Source organism: Epinephelus lanceolatus, chromosome 23, assembly GCF_041903045.1.
Source record: "Epinephelus lanceolatus isolate andai-2023 chromosome 23, ASM4190304v1, whole genome shotgun sequence".
Lineage (NCBI taxonomy): Eukaryota > Metazoa > Chordata > Actinopteri > Perciformes > Serranidae > Epinephelus > Epinephelus lanceolatus.
In genome coordinates, this window is record NC_135756.1 from 11,495,756 (window position 1) to 11,519,554 (window position 23,799).

At 40.7% G+C, this 23,799-nt stretch overlaps 3 protein-coding genes across 6 annotated transcripts; 2 read left to right on the plus strand and 1 right to left on the minus strand.

The window, feature by feature from the left end:
* Positions 1–4,733: 4,733 nt before the first annotated feature.
* On the plus strand, positions 4,734–16,685 carry hcls1 (hematopoietic cell-specific Lyn substrate 1). 3 transcript variants are annotated; one of them, XM_033614998.2, is made up of 16 exons: positions 4,734–4,841; positions 5,567–5,650; positions 5,737–5,810; positions 9,156–9,279; positions 9,402–9,512; positions 9,794–9,848; positions 9,948–10,058; positions 10,139–10,249; positions 10,337–10,447; positions 10,535–10,590; positions 10,957–11,026; positions 11,161–11,309; positions 11,414–11,581; positions 15,333–15,504; positions 15,582–15,650; positions 15,746–16,685. In XM_033614998.2, the coding sequence occupies exons 2-16, from the start codon at positions 5,567–5,569 to the stop codon at positions 15,877–15,879; spliced, it is 1,599 nt and encodes a 532-aa protein (XP_033470889.1). In that variant the 5' UTR covers positions 4,734–4,841; the 3' UTR covers positions 15,880–16,685. The 3 variants fall into 3 exon arrangements, with proteins under 3 accessions (XP_033470889.1, XP_033470886.1, XP_033470887.1); XM_033614995.2 differs by having other exon boundaries at positions 9,794–10,058; XM_033614996.2 differs by having other exon boundaries at positions 10,139–10,447.
* Positions 16,686–17,287: 602 nt separating this feature from the next.
* Positions 17,288–19,550, minus strand: llph (LLP homolog, long-term synaptic facilitation factor). The gene is made up of 3 exons (XM_033614999.2): positions 19,441–19,550; positions 17,901–18,129; positions 17,288–17,755 (listed from the first exon to the last, which is right to left on the minus strand). The coding sequence occupies exons 2-3, from the start codon at positions 18,115–18,117 to the stop codon at positions 17,592–17,594; spliced, it is 381 nt and encodes a 126-aa protein (XP_033470890.1). The 5' UTR covers positions 18,118–18,129; positions 19,441–19,550; the 3' UTR covers positions 17,288–17,591.
* Positions 19,551–19,596: 46 nt separating this feature from the next.
* Positions 19,597–23,632, plus strand: pex26 (peroxisomal biogenesis factor 26). Of its 2 annotated transcripts, XM_078165367.1 has the most exons (6): positions 19,597–19,720; positions 19,807–19,992; positions 20,082–20,222; positions 22,361–22,686; positions 22,767–22,907; positions 23,025–23,632. In XM_078165367.1, exons 2-6 carry the CDS (start codon positions 19,871–19,873, stop codon positions 23,135–23,137), a joined length of 843 nt encoding a protein of 280 aa, XP_078021493.1. In that variant the 5' UTR covers positions 19,597–19,720; positions 19,807–19,870; the 3' UTR covers positions 23,138–23,632. The 2 variants fall into 2 exon arrangements, with proteins under 2 accessions (XP_078021493.1, XP_033470433.2); XM_033614542.2 differs by having other exon boundaries at positions 19,637–19,992.
* The last annotated feature ends 167 nt before the right edge of the window (positions 23,633–23,799 follow it).

A 23,799-nucleotide genomic window follows, 5' to 3' on the forward strand; every position in this document is an offset into this window, starting at 1 on the left:
GTATGGTGGGTGAGTCACATAGCTGCTTCAGCTGCAGTTACACCTACCACCCACAAGTTCCCGCTTGGCTTGTGTACTTTACATTGTGATGACATCACAGATTTTTGAATCCCTTTTCTCGGCTCCAGGAAAGTTTTACAACTATGAAACCTCCATGGGTCGAAAAGTTCTACAGCTATACAGACGTCTCTTTTATAATGGTGGCCTATGGGGGAAATGCTTTTTGGGGGACAGAGGATTTTTGTTGCTGGAAAACTGAGAGTGGCCACTTGGGAACAATTGGCTGCAAGGCTGAGCGGCTTTCCTGGGGGCCCGACTACGAGCAACAACATTCAGGGAGCGCAGTGGGCCCCAAGTGAGCCTCAGAAACAGCTTTCTATTGCTCTGAAGATAAATTGGAGGCAAAATAGAGCCAGAGCAAGCAGTTTTCCAACAAGCGACACCTTGCGGAGCCTTTTCGAGCCCATGACCTGATGTGAATTAATTTAGGGGTCCTTGACATGAAAAAGACTGAGAACCACCGGGTTAGGACATCTTCACCGGGAAACTATGAAACAATTTGATGGTTGTTCGCTTACTGGTTTGCTTTGCGGCCAGTCAGGAACAGGTCTCGCTCGACTCGCAGCATTTCTCTGACCTTAGGACACACTCAGCAGAACAAGTGAGCACTCCATCACTAAACCCAGAAACCAAAAGGCAGAGGAAAAGACAGTGGATGACTTCACAGATTTTGTTTTATTACACCAGATCCCAGTGAAGATGTCCTGACCTGCTTCATGTGTCAGTGTCGCTTGTTTGATGAACCACTCACCCTGGCTCTGTTTTGGCGAAGCTTCACGCACCTCCAACCTGCTTTTAAAACACCAAGCTGTCGCTTAGGTTCACTCAGGGCCCTGAATGCATTCTGTATGTTAGGAGGAGGTGTAACTCTCACCTGGAAGCGAAAAGCCTTTTTCCCAAAATGTGATTTTTATTTAAAGATGGCTTGAGGTTCAGGATGTGCTGTTATAGTCCAGTCTCTTCCTCTTCTACTCATTTCATGCACAAAAACGGAGCACAGTGCAATTTCTGTTCTTACACATTCCTGTTGTGTTTTCATTTCTCTCTTCTTTTCTTCTTCTATAAATCAGTGGGAGCATTATATTGATATTTGTACATATATGTACATGTATGATGCACATCAGCTGGATGTGGGTTTTCCCCTCGTACATATCCAAAAATATTCCCTGTCCATGCTTGTGTTGCACAGATTTAGATTTTACAGTGTGCTCTGTAGTTTTTATGGCAGGTGAAGCTGCCGTTGAGGTGCAATGTTACCACAGTGTGGACTCATTCCAGAGGAGAAAGACTGCTGTGTTTTCTAATGATATCCATCCCATCATAAACTACTCGGATGTAGCATAATTTATTGCCCATAACAGTTACTATGGTCCACCTACGCGTATATCGACATCATTCTCTTCATTATTTAATCGCTCTCTGTTGGTGAAAAGATTCCTCTGTACTCGTCTTCTTTTAACGTTCATGTCCTTCACGTCGTACACAAACTTTATCTGTAAATAACTGTTTTAAAAAAAGGGCTGTATAGAAAACTAAAATGTAATAAAATTGTTGGTGGTTTAGATCAGGGACAGATCCTGTCAAACATGTTCATTTGTGTCTGTCGAACAAAAACAGACATCGGGACTTTTGTTCTTTTTATTTTGGGCTCAGTTACTTTTCAGTTCAATGATTTTAAACACGTTGGGTTTTTTTTCCTTTTATTTGTGAAGTCATTAAGAATAAATGGGTCGTCATTAATCAGTGATTTTGAGTGAGTTTCAGCAAACGTTTATACGTGTGGGTCATGATAAACTGTGACGTTTTAAAATGCTCACAGTTAAGTGCTGGTCTTATAAACACTACAGTGCTTCTCAATGTGGGAGAAAGCATCATGTAAACACACTGTGCTGACACTTAAAGGTCTGGTGTAAGGGATTTAGCGGCATCTAGTGGCTCAAGTTGTGGACTGCAACCAACTGAAACTTACACCATGTGTCAACCATGTAGAAGAACTACGACGGCTGATGCAATAATGGAAATGGCCCTATTTAGAGTCAGTGTTTGGTTTGTCTGATTATTACACACTTAAGAAAACATACTTATATTTCTGCCAATATACCCCCTAAATCCTGAACACTGGACCTTTAACTCACCATCACTTTTTGCAGCAGTGCTCAAAGCACATAATAAAGACTAAACATTCATATCATATCATTGTGTCTGTCTGTTGTCAGTCAGTTAATCACTGAATATGGAAGTTAAAATGGTACAAATAAGATTTAATGACATATCTAAACTCAGCATGGATCTAAAAGAATAATGTTTAATAACTATTTTAATATTTCTTTCTGATATTAAGTGATGGTTTTGAACCCAGTTTCCTGACAAAACAACAACAAAAACCAAACAAAATACTGTGATTTTATTGAGTAGTCACTATAATTTTAGAGTTTGAATACTCACAATCATCAATCATTCCAACGTTTATTTCCTGTCCCTGTGGCTGTTGGGTATAAGCTGTGTAAGTCTGCCCCCAAGTGTTACAACTACACCACAGCTGCTTAAAACACAGCAGTAACTGACTGCATCCAGGTTCTGCTTTTAAAATTGTTTTAAGGGGGAAGCATTACAGGTGATTGACTAACACATATCACCGTGAAACTTCCCCAGCTCATTACTTACAGTCAGGCTTTTATGTTTTATAAGACAAGTTTTCTCAGATTATATGCTTAAATATGCAAATGAGGCACAATCTATTTAAATACACACTGATTTATTTCCTGAACAGAGATCTGAGCATTGCTAAAGCCAGGTTCAAAATTCTTGTTTCACTTTATAATCATATTAGAGTCAAAGGGTTTCACAGAGGGAAATTTGGAGAGCTTTTTTTTCATTCCACAAAACTAATTTTTAACCTTGTTTTGGGAATAAAATGTTATATAAATCAGGCTATGAATGATATATGAACAAACCTATCTGTAAAAACCTTCAGACTATGGAAAGGAATAAAACTGGAAAGTTTGGTGGATGTAAGTGCTGCTGAAGTTGAGATTTCTGGCTCAGACACTAGCAGAAGATTTCAAGTATATATCCCAAATGCAGACGGTGCATTGTTAAATTAAATATGCACTTTTTGGATACATTTCCAGAACAGAAATCTGTACAAAAATGAACACCTTAATTTGTATTTTGGATGTTTTCTTTCCACTAGTCTGAAAGAAGAGAAGCAAAATAATCATTAATCTCAAAATTGCTAAGTGCATGAAAAAACTGCACTAGACAAAACTTTAACACTTTAGTTTCTCTCCCATATTTCACAGATTTAATTTAGAGATCTAAGACTTTCATGCACTCAATAGATGTATTTCTGCTAAGTTTTGGTGGCGTATTTGTTGAAATCAATGTCAGTGAGCACTTCATCTTTTCCAAGATCCATCCACCTGACAGGTGTGACATATCAACATGCTGATTACATAGCGTCATTACCACACAGGTGTGTCTTGGGATGGTCACAATAAAAGGACACTCTTAAATGTGCAGTCTGATCACAGGACACAGATGTCTCAAGGTTGAGGGAGGGAACGTGCCATTGGCATGCTGACTGCAGGAAGGTCCACCAGAGTTGTTGCCCGTGACCTTAACGTTCATTTCACTACCAATTCCGATCCCTTTAATTTGGCAGTACATCTAACCGGCCTCACAGCTGTAGTCCACATGTAGCCACACCAGCTCAGGACCTTCACATCCAGTGTCTTCACCTGCAAGACAGGTAATGCAACAAATGGTTTGCACAGCCAAGAATTTCTCCACAAACCATCAGAAACTGTCACCTGCATGCTCATCGTCCTCACCAGGGTCTTAACCTGACAGCATTTCGTCACTATAACCAGCTTGTGCAGTGTGAGGCTGGTTGGATGTGCTGCCAAATTCAGGGAAACATCATTGGAGACATCTTATGGTAGTGAAATGAACATTAAGATCAAGGGCAACAGCTCTCGTGGACATTCCTGTGATCAGCACGCCACTAGCACGCTCCCTCAAAATTTGGGACATCTGTGGTATAGTGTTTGGTGATCAAACTGTACATTTCCCATGCTGTTCAATCAGCATGTTGATATGCCACAGCTGTCAGGAGGATGGATCTTGGAAAAGAAGAAGTGCTCACTGACACGGATATTAAATTTGTGACCAAAATTTGAGAGCTATATATCTGTTGAGTGCTTGACATAAAGTTTTAGATCCTTAATGTAATACCTTTGAAAATGGGAGCAAAAAAAAAAAAGTGTTGCGTTTAAATATTTGTTCAGTGTGTGTTTTCAACTGAGGTGTCTCTATTTAAAGTAGGAAAATTTAACTAAAAGTGACAGCCCATCATTGTCAATGTTAGTGGGATTAACTGCTTGTTGGCTAAAGTCTCTGCTGCAGCTTCTGTGTCCTAAAACACCGCATTTACTGTCATCACCGCTTCGTCTGGTCGCTAAATCTCTAATTTCCGTGCATACTTGAACGCATCATAATTTACTATCTTAATTTCTTTAAAAATATAAATTAATTTATTTTTTAAACTACATATACATAATTTATGCTACAATGGCAACGTTATATACGTGTTTTTGATTAAATTACTATAAAAATGGACGATATTTGTGCGATTATTTACATCAACGCGCGCTCACGTGCGCCCGATGCGCGTTCACTTGTCGCCCATCAAGCTGTGACAACCTGAGGGAAGAAGTTCATCAACACTTGTCGGTGTAAACTCCACCTTTACACGGATAATTAACCCTGACAACTAAAAGGTAACGATAGTTTTTGTTCTTTAAACTAACTCTAATAAGGTTATATGGGTGTACTTTTATTTTATTTAACTTTAAACTGTATTAAGGAAGTGAATTTAGTCAGACGTAGTTAAGCTGATGTACAGTAAACCGTTGGGGCAGACGTTAGCAAGACATGGATGCCAAAACAATACATTTACATGATAGGGGCTAACTTTAGGTAGCATTTGTATTTTATGGACCTGTATGTTCAATATTATGTCAAATTCTACTACATTTACTTACCTATAACTTCCATTTATGACAGTAAAATATAATATACATTAAAGCAAAAGTGATAATTAGCAACTTAGCATTAATTAAATGAATATAAAGAATATTTTTTATGCCACACTGAAGAAATAATATAATTTCTAGTATGTTACAGAGGATCTTAAGCTCTACGTGAAGTATTATCTTAAATAATATGCTGTAATGGTGCTATTTATTGAAGTATTTTAGTGTCTTTACTCCATGAAGTGCTGAAGTGTGTGTCATTATGGGGAAATGAAGCTTGGTGTTGAAATAACTTCCTTTTTGAGACTTCAGCAAATGGTTGGCAGAGCTTGTAGTTTAAATTTAGTCCTCATAATAAAAACACAGCAAATAGACTGTAAGTGCATAGAGGTATAACAGTTTTTATGACGTTGTGAACACATGATTGTTAATCAGAGCTCTGTGGCTCATTGTGTGTTTTACTTCCCCAGATGTGGAAGTCAGTCGTGGGCCACAATGTGAGCATGAAGGTGGCTGCAGAGGGCGACGACTGGGAGACAGACCCTGATTTTGAGGTGCTGTAAACGTCCTGGAGATGTGTATCATCATATTTGGGGTGTGTGTGTGCGTCAGTCAAACTTTTTTTGACATTGTGTTTCAGAATGACGTATCAGAGCAGGAGCAGAGGTGGGGAGCCAAGACCATTGAGGGTTCAGGACGTAAAGAGCACATCAGGTAACAGATGCACGACTTTTGTGTCTGTCTGGAAACTAACAAATATGTAGGCGACGTAGAGAAACGCAGGTCAGAGTGGGTGCTGTGTAGCAACAGGAAGAGGAAGTGTGAGCAGAGCTGTCAGACAGCAAGTGTCTCCTAATATGGGTAATATACGCTGATGACACTTTGACAGTGAGATTTAAACCACTGTGCATTGTCACTGCAGACAGTGAGACTATAAATACAGGCAGTGGTGCTGAATGTAAGAATAGGGCTAGAAACTGCTGGCAGGTTTAGGTACCACTTCCTGAGAAGTCATGCTTTATAAAGAGCTTATAAGGTGTTAGCTTGCAAGGTTGTGAAGAGTCACCTCAGCGGGTGTTCATCCTCCTCCAGCAGGAAACTTGATTTATCCTTTTTAGAGTTATGTAGTTGTTCCGGTAGCTACTTTGGGCCACAAATCCTGCAGAGTGACTGTACCAAAATCTATTGGTTAACAACTTTTGTAACATTTAAATTTATGCCATATTCACTAACAAGGACCACACCAATAAGTTAAGATTTCAAATGGTTTATTGCATTTGATAGATTATGGGTTCGGAGGAAAGCGTGAAGGGGTTAGGATAGACGGATTAGAGAATGAAAGGATAAGGGTGGAGAGATGAAGGGATGAGGGTTGAAGGGTCGGAGGGTTGAGGGATGAAGGTTGATGGATGAATTGATGAGGGTTGAATGGATAAGGGACGAGGGTCGGAGGGTTGAGGGATGAAGGTTGATGGACGAATGGATGAGGGTTGAATGGATAAGGGACGAGGGTCGGAGGGTTGAGGGATGAAGGTTGATGGACGAATTGATGAGGGTTGAAAAGATAAGGGACGAGGGTCGGAGGGTTGAGGGATGAAGGTTGATGGACGAATGGATGAGGGTTGAATGGATAAGGGACGAGGGTCGGAGGGTTGAGGGATGAAGGTTGATGGACGAATGGATGAGGGTTGAATGGATAAGGGACGAGGGTCGGAGGGTTGAGGGATGAAGGTCGAGGGACGAATGGATGAAAGGTTAGGGATGACAGGATGAAGATCAAGGGATGAATGCTGGGTTTCTGGGTAGCCGGCTAGTGCTATGACGGATGTGTAGGTCGAAGACAGGAACACAGGGGGATCATGGGAGTGAGACTGAGTCGGGGAGTTGTCTCTTCGTGAGCTCGGCTTCGGATAGAACTCCCACTGGTTCCTATACGCAGAAAGGAGAAGAGAAAGACGTGAGAAGCGAGAAGGGATTGGGTGGGTGGGATGTGAAAAATGCGTCGAAGAGAGGGAAATGCATCAGGTGTGCTTAAATACTTTTGGGCGGAAATGAGAAGTGTTCGAGGCGTGGTGTTTGTTGCTGAACCTAGTTGTAAAACTACATTTATAAAGTATTAAATCTGCAAGCATTTAGTAATAGATTTCCAATGCTTACAACTGTATAACTACCAAACAGTAAGGGTGGGGGAAAAATATTTACACACAGTGTAAAGTATCAGTTTATTTTTAATTATATGAATTATTAATATTACAAATACAAATTAAACTTATGGTAGCCTATGAGAAGAATTACTTTTTCAGTCCACTAGACACATTTTGCTGCTGCAAAAAATGTCTAAAGTTAGGTGAACAAACTAAAAACTTTTTATTAGGAAAAATCAGATGTTGACAAAGTTTCCCTTGAGGATATAATTTACATTTTTAAAAAAGGTAATAAATCGCATTATATTGTGTAAGAGCCACTTAAGCACATACTAATATTTGGTAAGAATTTCTGTGTTGATATGACATATTGTATAGGTTCTGATGGTATTTAAGTTTACACAATAGTTTCTGTATATTTTGAATAGTGTATGGTAGTGGACTGTACTGAGGGTAAATATTTACTTTATGTGTTAGAATACAGGCACAAGTTATTTACATCAGGTTTGGTGCCATAAGGCAGTTTAGTGCACATGACAAAAGGAGAGCGTTGACAACGTTGTGCGTAAAAGACAACTTGCAGTTTGTGTTGATTTGGATCGTTATATTATGCAGTGTTGAAGTATAATAACAGGTAATCTGTGAGAATATATAGAAATAGGACATCAAGTCAGTGGTGAAGTCAATAAACCTATTTACTGGTAAAATAAAGGTTAAAAAAAAAAAAAAAACCTTGTTAAACTTTTTCTGTGCCACATGTGAGTACTGTGATCTCCAGAAAGGGAACAGAAACTCGAGTCAAAACCGACACACCTCACAAACTAGGTGGCCTGTAGTAGGAACTGTAGTATGTTGAAACTGCCAAACTACATATTGCTATATATATTATCACAATACTTAGCATATCACAACATATGTAAAATTGCAATAATATTGAGCCATGACTTAAGTATTGTAATTCTATCGTATCGTGGATCCTCTGGTGATTCCCAGCCCTACCAAACAGAAAGGATAAACACCAGCAAAAGGAATTTCTCACAACCTGGCGACCACAAAGCTGCTCCTATTAGTGGCGTACAGCTAATCTAAAGCATCAGTAACACCCCGTTGTTTTCATCTGCCTTCTGATGTTGCATTTATCACTTTTATTTTAGTTATATGTCTGAATTTGCATTTTGTTGAATCAGAATTGCCTGCAAATTTGTTCACACTGTCTTTAATTTAGGCCAGGGGTTGTCTAACATATGGTGCCGGGGCCAGAACTTGCCCGCCAAAGAGTCTAATCCGTATGTGGCCTGTGAACTAAAATGAAATGTGACACCCCTGATTTATGCTTTTAAGGTATTATGTTATGAGTTACTGATAAACAATCAAATGACAAATATTACTGTCATCATGTGTACTGGAGTCAGTGGTGTATGGTAGTTATGACAGGCCCTAATGCACGCTGTCGTGCACATATCGTCTCGTCACATGATCAGGATAACATCAACATACATATCACCCAACTATCATCATTAAATATCTGTATATGATTAAAAATACCAGAGAAAATAAGAAATTATTTATTTAATTTAACATTTTTAATAGTTTATTTATAGTTATAGAATAATTGATTTATAGTTATAGAAGAAGCAGAAAAAAATAAACATGTCAGAGATGGGTTTGCCTTTTTCAAGGACATATGTAGCAGATGGCACTGTTTTTAATTTAATGAGAGTTCCTCTTTGAACACAGGCATATTTTTAAGGTGGCAATGACTCATAAGGGCCCATTCTCCACCCAATGCATCTCTCAGTGGGCCCCCTACCTCATGAGCTCCAGTGCCACCACACTGCCTGCACTGTCTGTATTTACACCCTTGACTGGAGTGCATCTCAGTGTCAATGTGTTTGAACCCTGTGTGATCTGTCAGTGTTGCAGAGCTTAGAAGCAAAGTGGTTGGGGAGCACGAGCAGGTGAAGCAGAAGGAACAGACTCCCAAAGCCTCGTACGGATATGGAGGGAAGTTTGGAGTCGAAAAAGACCGGATGGACAAGGTTGACACATTTTTAATACTCTAAATACGGCGATAAGCTCCTTTTATCTACTGCCATCTATTTTATCCTTCACTCTGCGTCCACTGTTCACATGTACTGTTTGATGTATCTCTGCTCTTCAGGTGGCTCTGGGGCACGACTATGTGGCACAGGTCGAGCAGCATTCCTCTCAGAAAGATGCAGCGAAAGGGTTCGGTGGGAAATTTGGTGTTCAGAAAGACCGAGTGGACAAGGTGAGAGGACAAGCCAAGTCCCCCTTATCTCAAAGATTTGTCTTTATTTTTCCTTTATTTTCATGTTTGACCTTCACTGGCGTATGTGAAGTTTTACACTAGACGGTTTACAGTCATCTGTAGAAGGAGGAAAGCTTCTCTGTGCTCACTTTAAATGTGAGTTTAACACGTGTAACTATGGTCCAGATATTGTGACATCACATCTAGTTTGGGAGGGTTCCTCGAGCGTACTTTGAAGCAATATATGAACCTTAAATGCAGCCTCTGTGTTGTCTGTGCAGTCCGCCCTGGGCTTTGAATACAAAGGAGAGGTGCAGCAACATGCATCTCAGAAAGGTAAGTCACCTGTCATCCACCTTCTCACTTACAGTACAATATTTCCCTTTTGGAAGTTGCCACCTAACAGAATTTTACTTAAAATCCAAATGTTTTTAGATTACTCAAAGGGCTTTGGAGGAAAATACGGAGTGGAGAAGGAGAAAGTGGATAAGGCCGCTTTGGGGTACGACTATAAAGGACAAACAGAGAAGCACCAGTCACAAAAAGGTGAGTTTAAGTGTAGCAATCGTCAGTTTTCACACTCCTTGTTTCGCATTTGCTTGATTTTGCATCTTATTTTTCCCCAGACTACTCTAAGGGATTCGGAGGGAAGTACGGTGTGGAAAAGGAGAAGGTGGACAAAGCTGCTTTGGGGTACGACTACAAAGGGGAGACAGAGAAGCACCAGTCGCAGAAAGGTACGTTAAAGTCGAAGCATTTATCAGTTTTATCACCTTTTTGCTCGACATCTGATTTCTTTATTCTGTTATTCACTTCGCATTCAGATTATTCGAAGGGATTTGGAGGGAAGTTTGGTGTCGAGAAGGAGAAGGTGGATAAAGCTGCGTTGGGTTACGATTATAAGGGCGAGACGGAGAAACATCAGTCACAGAAAGGTGAGGAAACACACATGTATATTTAAACACACTAGATTATTACTGACACTGTAGCACACCAGACTCATTCAACTGTCGTCTGTTTAGATTATTCAGCAGGTTTCGGAGGTCGTTACGGAGTTCAGGAAGATCGCATGGATAAGGTCGGTGTTACACCTGAGAAGTAAAGCAACTAATTGCCCTGTAGATCAGCATTATTGGCATTTGTATTGATTATTTGTGTCTCAGTCTTTATTTTACTTAATTATTATGCCTATTTGAGCCTCTTTTAGTAATCTGTATTGTTGTGCTTTGAATTCAAGATATCATTTTTAAGTGATGCGGGGTTGTACAGGCTTTGTTGTGTGAATAATATGTTGAACATGACCAACTTAGGGCCAGCTGTGGTGCTACAGTTGGCTGTATAATCATGGTTCACACACATATGAATCATTTGACTATCTGATCATTACTGTTCTAGTCAGTATCAACAGATGAACAGATTGAATGATTATTGTCTGTGCTTTCAGAGTGCAGCCGGCTTCTCTGACATTGACTCTCCAACCTCAGCGTATGAAAAGACACAACCAATAGAGGCCTGTAAGTTCTTTATTTCACTCAACATAATCAACTCTGCCACCTGCTGAACAAGTAAAGCTGCCAGTGCTGAGGTGTTCACATGTTCAGACATTGATTTGCTCTGTATTCATATTTTATCCCTCTGTGTTATGCAGGTAGTTCAGGTGCAGGAAAGCTGAAGGCCCGTTTTGAGAACATGGCCAAAGCGTCAGATGAAGAGAGCAAGAAGAAGGCAGAAGAAGAGAAAGCAAGGAGACAAGCCAGGGAGAGCAGAGAGCGAGAGGCGGCCAAACGCAGACAAGAGGTAACACGTACACACTGCACTGTATTCACACTGTGAACATGTAAAGAGGTCAGAATATAAAGTACCGGTCAACATGCATGTTAATGATTTTGTGTTTCCTGCAGGAGGAGAGCAGAAGACAGGAGGAAATCCGTCCACCACCTGTACCAAATGTGGCTCCAGATGTGGAACCAGATGTGGAACCAGATGTGGAGTACGAAATGCCACCAGAAGAATTCCCCCAGCACATGCCACAGATACAAGAAACACCGGAGCCACAGCCAGAGTCTGAGGTACGATTCAAACAATTACCAGATGCACCAGTGATACAGGTGGCACAGTGATGCAGCGGTTAGCATTGTTACCTCACAGCTGGTTTGAACCCGGGGTGGGGAGCCCCCTCCGTGCAGAGTTTGCACGTTCTCCCTGTGTCAGCGTTGGTTTTCTCCGAGTACTCCAGCTTCCTCCCACAGTCCAAAGACATGATGTGAATGTGAGTGTGAATGGTTGTCTGTCTCTATGTGTCAGCCTTGTGATAGTCTGGTGACCTGTCCAGGGTGTACCCTGCCTCTCGCCCAATGTCAGCTGGGATAGGCTCCAGCCCCCACGCGACCCCCAACAGGATAAGCAGTTACGGAAAATGAATGAGTGAACCAATAGCAGAATAATTCATGCATCAATTTAAACAATAAGGCGAGCAATACTCTGTATGCTATTGACAACAGATCCCATGACAATCAAATAGTAACTGAAAAACATAGCAACAGTAATACCAACTAAATAAACTGAGGAGGGTAAAAATAAAAGTAGAAAAAGGCAACAAAAAGTTGAGATAATCCCCCTTTATCACTCTGTAAATTCCCTGTGTATCTTTTATTCTTTCATATTTCTGTTTCACAAAGTGAGTTTGTCTTTAACGCTTTTGAATCCTCTGTAAATATAAGGTGTTTATTAAGTCATCAGCCATGTTTTAATAGTTGGGACAGCTTTCCTGCAGTGTGAGACTTTCTTTTTGCTTTAATGGCAATTAGAAAAGACCATGAGATCAGGCCACAAAAATATAGTGTTTGTTGTTTAAGAGGGCTCAATTATTTCATTACTAAAACAGGAGAACTGAGGAAGGGGAAACCTCTGCTATGTAATTTAGTTTTTAATTTATTGAATTGAATTTTAAGAGGAAGACAGAGGGGTCGGAGGTTGGGAGAGAGAGATTTTTTTTATTATTATATGTATTATTTATGTATGTACATATTTCTTTAGTAATTTATTTATTTTCTTAATTTTTATTTATTTTTCTGTCTCCCTTATTCCTTATTTAAGTTTGCTTAGTCTTTTTGCACCCATGACTCTCCCCCTCTTGCCTGTTCCTCTTGTTCTAACTCATTCCCCCTTTTTTACTACCTCATCAACTTCATCAACACACACACACACCAGCAAACACAAAATGCCACTAGTATCAGCAGTAGCTCAGCCCATAGGGACTTGGGTTGGGAACCGGAGGGTCGTCTGTTCAAGCCCCCGTCCGGACCAAAATATGGAGTGTGGACTGGTAGCTGGAGAGGTGCCAGTTCATCTCCTGGGCACTGCCGAGGTGCCCCTGAGCAAGGCACCGAACCCCCCAGCTGCTCGGAGCACCTGTCATGGGCAGCCCACTCTGACATCTCTCCACTTTGTGCATGTATAGGTCCAGTTTGTGCATGTGTGTGTTCGGACCTGTGTGTAATCGACAACAGAGTGAAAAATTGAATTTCCCCTCGGGGATTAATAAAGTATATAAAATTTAAAAAACATTACACATTATACCAATATGCCTGTGTTTGTCTTTTGTGTTAATTGTTATTTTACACCCGTCTTGTGTCCCACATAGTGTTGTCCCTGTCATGTCTATCACTTGTTTTTTACCTGCATCACCTAATTAAAATTTTCAGCTGCAGATTAACACACATTTGGTGCTTCAGTGAGTATTTTATATCAGCGTTTAGTGATTACTGTCACAAAAAAACAGAAGACAAACATGTGAAGTAACAAATAAATATAATTTTTTAAACAAAAAAGAATAAAAATAAAGAAAGGAAATAAAAGCCACAACACAAAGATGTAGGGCGAGACAAGATGAGCCTGCAGACTGGCTGCTGCTCGCTCATTCATGCACAGGACACCCTGGGCACAGGTGTGTCACATGTCGCTGATTAAACTTAATCAGGTCTGCAGCCCTGATGAGAGAAAGTGCAGTAGCAGAGAAATGCCGCAAGCAGAGGGACTGTCACAGTAATAATGTGTTATATTTTATTTAAAAATATATAAAATACTGTAAGGAAACATCACTGTATACTAACATACAGTATGTCATAATAATATTTTTTAATTTTTGTCTGTGTTTCACAAATTGAGCACAGACATGACTCAATATTTAGCTACTACCTTTGTTTGCATTTATGAAATGAGGTGCAAGTAGGGAAACAGGTTTAATACTGTGCAGCAGACACAGTATTTCTTTTATCCATCTGATTAGAAGAGTGTTAAAAAAACAGATACAGTGACTTAAATGTGACGGTGATACATGAGAGATCTTATATGGAAGTCTTCTTAGGTCAGCGGTGTCCGGACTTTCTTGAATGAAGGCCAGATTAGAGAAGGTAAAAAATACCTGGGGGCCAGCTGGAACACAAATACAAATGAGGCAAACGTTTCATCTTTTACTAAAACAGAATTCAACTTTCCACCACTTCTGAAACCTGCGTCCCTCAATGTTAACTTTGTGCTTCTTTGCTGCGGCCATGTCCGCTTCCTGGCAGGAAATGTCTGCTGCTAGGTAACCTATCGTTTGCTTCTTTACCGTCATTATTTCCACTTGTGTGCATGTCTACAAACTGTACAATAGTCCTGCCATCATGAGGTGAATGGAAAAATACAAAATGATCTTGCCTGATTAACGTTATTCCTTTGCAACACTCCTTATTCCTTATTTACCAGTTTTTACTTTTAGGCACCTTCAACAAAAAACCAACAAACAATCCAGATTTTGTATGCGTTGTGAAATAAGCTACTGGGTACCTTCGTTTCACTTGGGATTAATAAAGTACCGACCTACCTACCTGCCACTGTGTTGTGGGCCACACATAGTACATTTTGACCTACAAGCCGCAGGCCATTTAAAATCACTTTGCAGGCCACGATTGGCCCCCGGGTCAGACTTTGGACATGCGTGTTTTAGGTCATATCTGTGCCCAGTTGTTTAGAAGTATTCTGATCTGATTTCAGATTGGATTAAATCTTGCAAATTGGTTGCTCAAAAGAAAAAAGGATTCTTAAATGAGATCAGATTATGTAATCCATTTTTGGTATTGATCTGGATCAAACCTTCAGTATGTTGTTCAAACTTTTTAGTGGGATTGTAACACCTTTGATCCAACTCACTCAAAGGAATTGTGTCCATAAAATAATCCCTTAATAGCTGCCAATATCAAACAAAAATTCTATATCAATCACCTTATAATACTTACAATGAAACAGTCAAAAAAACAGTTTCCAACAAAGTCTGTTTTCTGTCTCAAATAAAAACACTTAAAGTGACATCAAGCTGCTGGTCTCCCCGTGAGCTCGTAGTCTACATTGCAATATTAAGTCCCATTGAGAGCACTGGTTATTCAGATTCGGTGATCCGATCCAATGTTGCTTTGAAAAGTCGGCACAGAAGTAAACCGATTAGCTGATGTTGGGCCCAAACAAATTTAATCTGGATCAGAGTGATCAAGATTTGGAAATCCCATGTTCTGCTGTCCAGGATCAGCTAATCCATCTTACTTTTGTGTTGGTTTTTCAAATAACATTGGATTGGAGATTGGATCACACTGATCCAGATACAAACTTTACAAGACTACCAAACCTGGATAACCATGGGACTACATGTCACAACATCATAGGCAGTCTGCCAACAAACACAATTACTGTAATCCAGTTCATTCTTATCCAGATTAAACTTTCTGAACATCTGGGCTCTGGATTTGAGATCATGAAATCAAAGGTATTCTGTCATGTTTCCAGGAGGAACCAGAATACGACGAGCCCCCAGCCTTGCCTCCACGCTCAGATGATTTCCTTGAGCTCGATGCTCCTCCCCCTCTACCCAGCAGGTCAGCAGATGTGGAGGAGGACGAAGGAGAGGACGAAGGAGAGTACGAGGAACTTGTTGAGCCGCCTCCTCCTGCACCGCAAGGTCTGTGTCTGAGTCTGTTAAATGTCAAAACCTTTCACATGTGAAATACTCATTTATTTCAGTGTCTTCTTTTATAGCTGACGATAACGACTATGAGGACCTGACGTCCGGTCAGACAGCAGTAGCAATTTACGACTACGAAGGAGGTATGACACTCTTGGAGTCTAATTTTTTTGTCATGTAATTATCATCTCTCAACATTGTGAGGACAGATCCTCAAACCGTCTCCTCTCCCACACAGAGGCTGACGACGAGATCTCCTTCAACCCGGATGACATCATCACCAACATAGAGATGATTGACGAGGGCTGGTGGAAGGGACATTGTCACGGACGTGTCGGTCTTTTCCCGGCCGCTTACGTTCAGCTGCAGTGAGCGCCGTGCTCAGGGAGGTTTTGCACAAGCTTGAAAACAACTATGTTTCTGAGGTTTTTAGACAGAGGGAACTCACTTTAGCAACCTATTTATAAAATAACTGTGTTCCAGTCCCCATACTACCATACTGTATAGTCTGCCAGAAAAAGATTTAGTAAGTCCCAATAGATAGTATGTCAAACGCAGTATGCCAAAAATACCAGGATGTTCTACTACATCCGGTCTGGTTTTGCAATATGCAACTATGTAAGCCAGCATGTTTTTCTGGCTATACTGACCCACAATCTTTTGCACAGCAGCAGATATGTCACATCAACTGAGCCGCAAACACATAACTGATTGACAGCAATGGTGGAATTACATCTGCATTGCTCTGTCATTGTTTTTTTCAATCTGTGCAGTTACAACTTTAAACTACATACATTGCAAACTAACAACAGCAGAGCACTCAGGCTGATCTGTCTCTGGCAAACCCAGTAAGTGGCATTTTTTATCTCCAAGGTAACACATATGAAAGCAAGAGGGTCAAAGTTCAGGGCGTAGTGTTTGTGCATACTGCATGGAGCAGTACACTCTCTAAGGGCAGCTGCTGTACCTACTAAAAGTAAAAAAGTATGCAATTCGGAGTGCACCCTGAATGACAAAAAAACTGTCAAAATGGCTTCTGATCTGACTTCTGTAGTTTTACTGTGCAATATCTCGCTTTATGTCTGTGGCAATAAGTATCTGACGGTATATTCGTGGCAATGAGCTACATCTTTTATCTGTAATGAACTGATCAGAGTCAATAAAATATTCTCCTGGCAGCTTCTTTGTGTTGTTTGTACAGCAACAGTTTTTATTTACAGTAACGTAAGGGCTGTTACCATTTATCTGGACATGTATTTCATCATGATCATATTGTGTTATCGTTTGACGTACTGTAATTCTGCGACCCAAGTGAATAAAGCAAGGAAAAGTGTGGTCAACAATGGGGGACAAATCCGTTGATTAAGGCCCTGATCACACAGAAAGCTCTTTAGCAGCCAGAGGCAGCTTTTTGTAATTGTTTTAAATGAGAATGAAGCTGAAATCTTCAACTCAGAGCGTAATGGTGCCCCACGTCATCTGAGGCGGGCATTCTGTGGTGGTCACGACAAGTTTACAGTTGGCAAACAATGGAGGAGAAACTGGTGGTAGTGGTTGCTGGATACCCAGAGCTATACGGCCCAACAATAGACAGCAGGTTGTCAAACTATTTGCTGACAGTCTCTCGCCCTCAACCAGAGCTACAGCAAGTACTCTCTGCCTCAACATTTTAGGAACTAGATACTGATTAATGTGGAAAAATAAACAGTAGATTAATTACATGGGAAGGTTAGTGTAAGGGACGCAGCCTATATACTACTGGAAACAAAAGTCACAGATCTGTAAATATGATTTTGTTTTTATAGTATGAAAAGATTTAAATTGAAGTAGATAACACGACAATCACAGACACTTTGCACAAGTCTTACATTCATAAAACTTGTCCTAACATGAAGCTGCTGTTCCATAAGAACAAACATTTTCCTGCAGTGAATTATTTTATAAGAACAGACTCCGTGGCACAACCATGAATCCTGTAATCCACTGAACAGAATGAGATTCAGCAGCAGAAGTTCCACAGTTACCCTGTGTTTCTGCATCAAACGTCTATAAGGCAAAGCAAAGTTCTTTTGGTTTCCTCTGGTTCACCAGGCGATCCCCTTCTTCTTCTTGCCCTGGCCGCCTTTCTTACCCGTCCGTTTGCTTTTCAGTTTCTTGGCCTGTCGCTGATTCATCCACACAGGGTACTGACCGTTTTCATCCAGCAGGGTTTTCTTGTTGCGCTTGCTGTCCATATCCATCTTCCCCTCTTTAAGACAAAGATTGAATAAACAGATAAATATAACCAAAGACAATACTAAACACATGTGCCTGGAAGACAAACACTTAATAATACAACAGGTCAGCCTAAACTGTATGAATATAAAAGCTGTTGTGCTCAATCTCTGACTCACCATCCCCCTCTACCTCGCCCATATCCACATCCGTCTGCTTCTTGATCTTGTCAGCTGGCACCACAGTGGCGATCTCCTGCATGTCCGTCATGACGGCTTCTCCTTTCTTATCCAAACTCAGAGCTTGTTTCAGACGGGCCAGCTCCTTGGGGGCGTTCTTCTTCCTCTTCTCTGCACGCATCTTCCTCTTCCATTTGCTCCGAAGGCTTTTTGCCATTTTGAGGTTGATCTGAAAACAACAACAAAAAATATTCTTTGATAAGATTCTTATCTAGCTCAGCGGGGCCCCATATTTTTATTACTATTTTTTATTAAAAATAAATCATGTTTCCCTGGGATCTATTAGATCTAAAAAAAAAAAAAAAAAAAGGATGACCCAGCATTCAACAAGTACGTACACATAAACCTATCAGTCTAAACATTTAAACCATTGACAGGTGAAGTGAATAACATTCATCATCTTTCCATGATGCCACTTGACATGCTCCACCCGTCCAAACACCTTTACAGAGCAAGTACATCCCCTCATGGCAATGGCACTTCCCAGTGGCAGTGCCCTCTCCCCCAGCAGGACAATGCAGACTGCAAAACCACTCAGGAATGGCCCGTGGAAACAAAGAGCTCAAGGCATCGACACAAGAGAAGTCCTGGGACATGCTGGTACCCCTGATCCACCACTGAACTGTCAGGGCGAGGTAGGGTACCAGCATGCATGAAGGATGCTTCATCTGATTGGGATATGAGGAATTCGTAGCCCAAGTGGACTCCTTGAGCTCCTTGTCATGTTCTTCGGGCCATTCCCGAGCAGTTCGTATGGATTGGTGTGGCACACTGTCCTGCTGGAAGGCCACTGCCATTGGCCAGGAGTTTCCCTTAAGAACACTGTACTGTGACAAAGTGATCATTATTGTTCACTTCACCAACCAGGGATTTTGGTGTTTTGGTTGATTGGTGACTGTTATTTCATTTTTCTTTTTTAAGGATAAATCTCACTATTCAACATATCTGTGAATATAAATGTACTTTTAACAGAAAGTTCTAAAACAACCTAGTATCAAGTGAAAAAAAACAATCAAAATAGGACATTTATTATAATCTGTAGTCCTAAATAGTATTACAAAAGTAAAAGTGACACAGCTCTACAGCCAATACAGCACTCTTAAGTCTTACAGCATGTTTAATCCACTGTCAGTGCTTGATGGGGGTTAATTTAAACACAAAACACGTCTTCAAAAATGTGCAATTGTCCTTTAATAACCTTGTAAAGGGGCCCAGCTCATCATATACAATACGTATGATCATGGTAATAACCTATGTATAATGTAGATAAACATGAATGTAACGTTAGCGTTTTAAATTGTCACTTTTCTGTTGTATTAGCAACTAGCTTTACAGCTAAGCAAACTGTCTGCTAGCTTGTTAGCTTTCCAAAGCTAAAACAGCCCAAACAGGTCACTTCGAAGCTAAGCTAATTCTGTATGCTAACTTAATACAGCGTATTAGCATTATAATACATATAAAACAGTGAGCGGTGACTTACAGAAAACTAGTTTAGCTGTTTAATTTCCTCCGTGAACAGACAGGGACACACTCCGCTCCGTGCACGTGTTTACAAGTGGGAGAAAAAAAACTAATGACGCACTTTTAAAGAGACAGCGACATGATTGGCTGCTGCAGTCAAGCCGAAGAACGTAAGATCTGATTGGCTGGTGATGTCAAACCAGGAAGTTTGACAGCTCATGGAGTGTAAACAAGATGATAATGTACAAGTCAAACCTCCAGACTGGTTTATTTGGCGTTTAGGTGTAAACTGAGAAGCTGTAAGTAAATTTTATCTTTAAGAGTTGTTAGTTTTTGTTTTATTTGTGTTAAATTTGACTGACGTCATGAGCCGCTGGTCCACCAGCCTGGCTCCTGCTCGCAGCTTCGTCTCAGTCTGCAGCCCGCAGCTCTCCTCTTCTTTAGCACACATGTCCAGCATGTTGGACACCGCTGCAGAGCAAATGATGGTCCACAAAGACTTCCAGGCAGCTTTTGATACGTGCGAAAGAGGCCTGGAGAGCCTCGCCAACATGGAGCAGGAGGACAACAGGTGAGAGTCTGAATGCACTTTGTATGTATGAGTTAAATGCTCCCTGCAGCCTGGATGATAATGTCACTATGTCTCTGGTGTTTTCTCAGATGTGGAGAGTTTAAAGCTGGCTTCTGCATCGTAGGGATTCAAGCTCTGGCTGAGCTTAATCAGTGGCAAGGTGTCCTACCATGGGTCCTTCAGCAGTACGAGCACCAGGAGAAGATACCAGCTAAAATAATGCAGATGTGGTGAGCAGAGCTGGAACATGTAGAAGAAGGATTCAAGTTAACAGAAAATGAACTGACAACAATTTAGATAGCTCCTGTTTTTAACTAAACTCTCTGATTGCAGCTTCTTAACGGTGAGGTTTTCTCTGTTGTACATAATTTTTAAATGAATTTTAGATTTTGAAAAGTCCAAAGACACAACAAGCATTTCTTTTAGACATCACCCTGGGGTCTGAAAACTGTGGTGAACATTTTCTGATGTTTCATATACCTTTTAACAGTTGATTGAAGAAAAAAAATCAAGAAAACGTTTGCAATCGTTTGAAATCGTTTGCATTTTCCTTTTCTCACTACACTATTGAGAACGTGAAGGGGTGTAGCTCTGTGTTGAACAGGGGCGCCGTCTTGTGAGGATCAGGCTCTGTTATCTGTTTTTATCAAAGTATAGCATTCAGTTTTAAAACAGGATAGTTTACAGTGCGCAGGTTTGTGAGTTGAGGAAGTGCAGCAGAGCTTGGGCTGCCAATTCATATGGCTCTATGTTGTTTATTGTGATTAGTTTGTCCAAAAATGTTGCTTGACCACCATAGCAGGCACATTCTACACAGCATGGTATGTATGACATCAACTTCACATTCTCTATATGACCAAAAGTCAGTGGACTGTAGGGGTGTCCACTGACTTCAACCATATGATGGAAACTACTCTACTACCCCTACTGTCGCTTCAGCCATTTTGTGTAGTAAGAGGACAGTAGTGGTGTCCACTGACACTTGGCCATACAGTGTGGTTTCAACCCGTTCTCATTCCCAGGTCGTTACCAATGCTTTACCCTTTAATGTCTCTATGTGATACACAGCTGAAACACATAAGGCCCGTTTGAGATTATCTGCACCTCGCCTGTAAATTGAGGCGACAGCAGTTGGTGGCAGTGACAAAATGTCGTTGTCAAGTCGGACTGTTTCCAGCAGCCTTGTCTGTATGGGAAGTCACAGAAACACTCACATCCTGTTACATCTGATTCTGATATATTAAAATGTCAGCAGACCCGTATATCAGTTGGTTCGCAGTCTCCAGTTGTGTTAATTATGGCAGCGTAGCCTTATAAAATGCTTTACAGGCCATCTGTAATTTCTGTTCATGGTTAGACCAGCATCATATCAGTTTGCTGCTGTACATAAATGAGCTGAGAAGACCTGTCACCCTCAAACTACATAAATAACCACAGAGAAAAGAAATACAAGACAACAGTTCTCATTAAAGATCACTCAGATACAGCCAGGGCTTCACATCTGTACAGAATCCTCACATCCCACTGACCACAAGTCTTTGTGCTGCTGAATATTTCAATAATTAAACAGTTTAGTCCATCTTGTGAAATAATCAAGTCAGGTACAAATCTAACCAGCATGCATTGTGTAGCAGATTCTGCGCAGGCCTGGCTCATCTTGAATGAACCTGAGTTAATGCATGGTAAATGTGTGAAACGGTCTTGTTTTGGCTTAGGCACCAAAACTGCTTGGTTAGGGTTAGAAAATAGATAATGTGCATTTGTTACGTCATGAGTGATGTCAGTGCAAGACGACAATTTTGTAACATTACATTTAAACAATGTTGACCTTTGGTTTCTGTGGTCTCCTGGGTGAAAATCTTGTTTTGTTTGACCCATATACCTACGCGGACTTTCTCGCTCTCTATATGACGTCAGTTGCTCTCAGCATTAGGTATTGTCATGGGTGGGTTTACATTGGAGTTACTTGAAAGCCCAGTGTGTCTCATAAGGACACTGAAGGGTATCTTTAGCATCAATATGACATGTGAAGCGATGTGATAAAGTGTTGGTATTTGACGTCCTGTGGATGACAACGGGCTGGTAGTTTCCGGGATAAAAAGTTGAAGGTCAGGTAATTTCACATAAATGAACAAGCTGCACTGTATGGCCAAAAGATTCAAGGGAACACGATTCCCAAACCCAAATATTTTTAATACAAGAAGAGCAGCAAATCCTCATATTTGAGAAGCTGAATTCAGAGAATATTTAAACTTGACAAATGACTGAAATTAAGATTATATTTCTATCAATTGACTAATCAATTTATCGACTGATCTTTTTAGCTCTAAAATACATACTGAATAGGTTTTCTCTCTCATTGTGGCAGCATACTTCTTTACTCCAAGGTGGGAGAACCTGCCGCAATGCAGGAGGCAGCCAGAGTTTGGTTACACTGCCCGTCCAACAGCAGAGTAACGGGCTTTGGTACGGTGGCGGAGCTTTACCTGCTGCACGTCCTCGTGCCTCTTGGACACAGAGATGAAGCTCTGGAGCTGATTGTTGGTGAGGTTGGAAGCAGTGCGTTCACAGAAGACCAGAGGCAGACGGCACTGGATCTTGTGGAGGAAAAAGAGCGACAGAATCAGGATCTGCCTCTAAATCCTATCATCAGTCCAGACTCTGGCATCACTGCACATCCTGTCTCAACTCAAGGTCTGATATGCTTTACATTAAGTCATACAAGTACGAATAATGAGTGCAGACAGATTTCTGATCGTCTCTGTGTTTTACAGGATCATTGATTCATAAACTTACAGCCATGGTCAGGTTTTTGTACAGAAAAGTGATGGTGACCGGCTCCGGCTCATTTCCCCTGCGGAGAGTCTTCCTGGCTGCCGTCCTTCTCTACATGCTTTTTATTCGAATGGATCCAGGTTAGAATAAAATTCTCTGTCGCTCAATTTCATCACAAGCCTTTGTTGAAGTATAAAACATCCGACTGGAAATAAATTGTTTCCTTTCTTCCTGTTCTTCCTGTTCTCCCCCTGCAGCTCTTCCGTCTTCATTCATGTGGATTTCCAAACTTCTTGAACTGCTCAGACAGATGTGGAGAGCCATGTTTGCACCGTACTATCAGAGTCTCACTCAGAGCAAAGGACTGTAATATAGTCTTACTGGTGACTTTTTGTTACATCAAATAGTAGAGACATTCCCAGCAATGTTTGCTGATATCTGAGTGAGAAACCACAGACTCTTGAAGCTGTCAGGATGCTCTGCAGACTGCTAGAGACTGACATCCTTCTGGCTGCAGGTCCAGATCGAAAACTTTCTGAACTGACTGCTGTTGACTGACATTGAATCATCAGCTTCTCATTCAGCTATGTGACACTAAAATACATTTAAAGCAGGTCATTGTATGAGATATGCGCACAAATGTGGACATCTATATGTGTATAGGCTCAATTTGTGCCTGTATGTGTAATTCAGCCATAAATTTTGAGATCCTGCAAAAATATCACGGCAAAATTGAAATGATATCAGTCACTTTAGTGATAATCTAACCATAATAATAATGGAGTAGCATCACAAATATTTTGTATTACATTTTAACAGTATTTGTACAGTTGAGATGACAAAATTAAAGTTGTAAAAATGTATTTAAACAATTTGTGTAACTGAAATTTTGCATTGCAGGGAAAAATCCCTCTCAATATTTGGAAAACATTCATTTGTCCCGCCAGATCACCTTTTTCTAGACTGCTAGGACACGGCTCATCGATGCAACATTGCCTCCAGTTAAGGAGGTGCTGGCATATGCAACCTCAA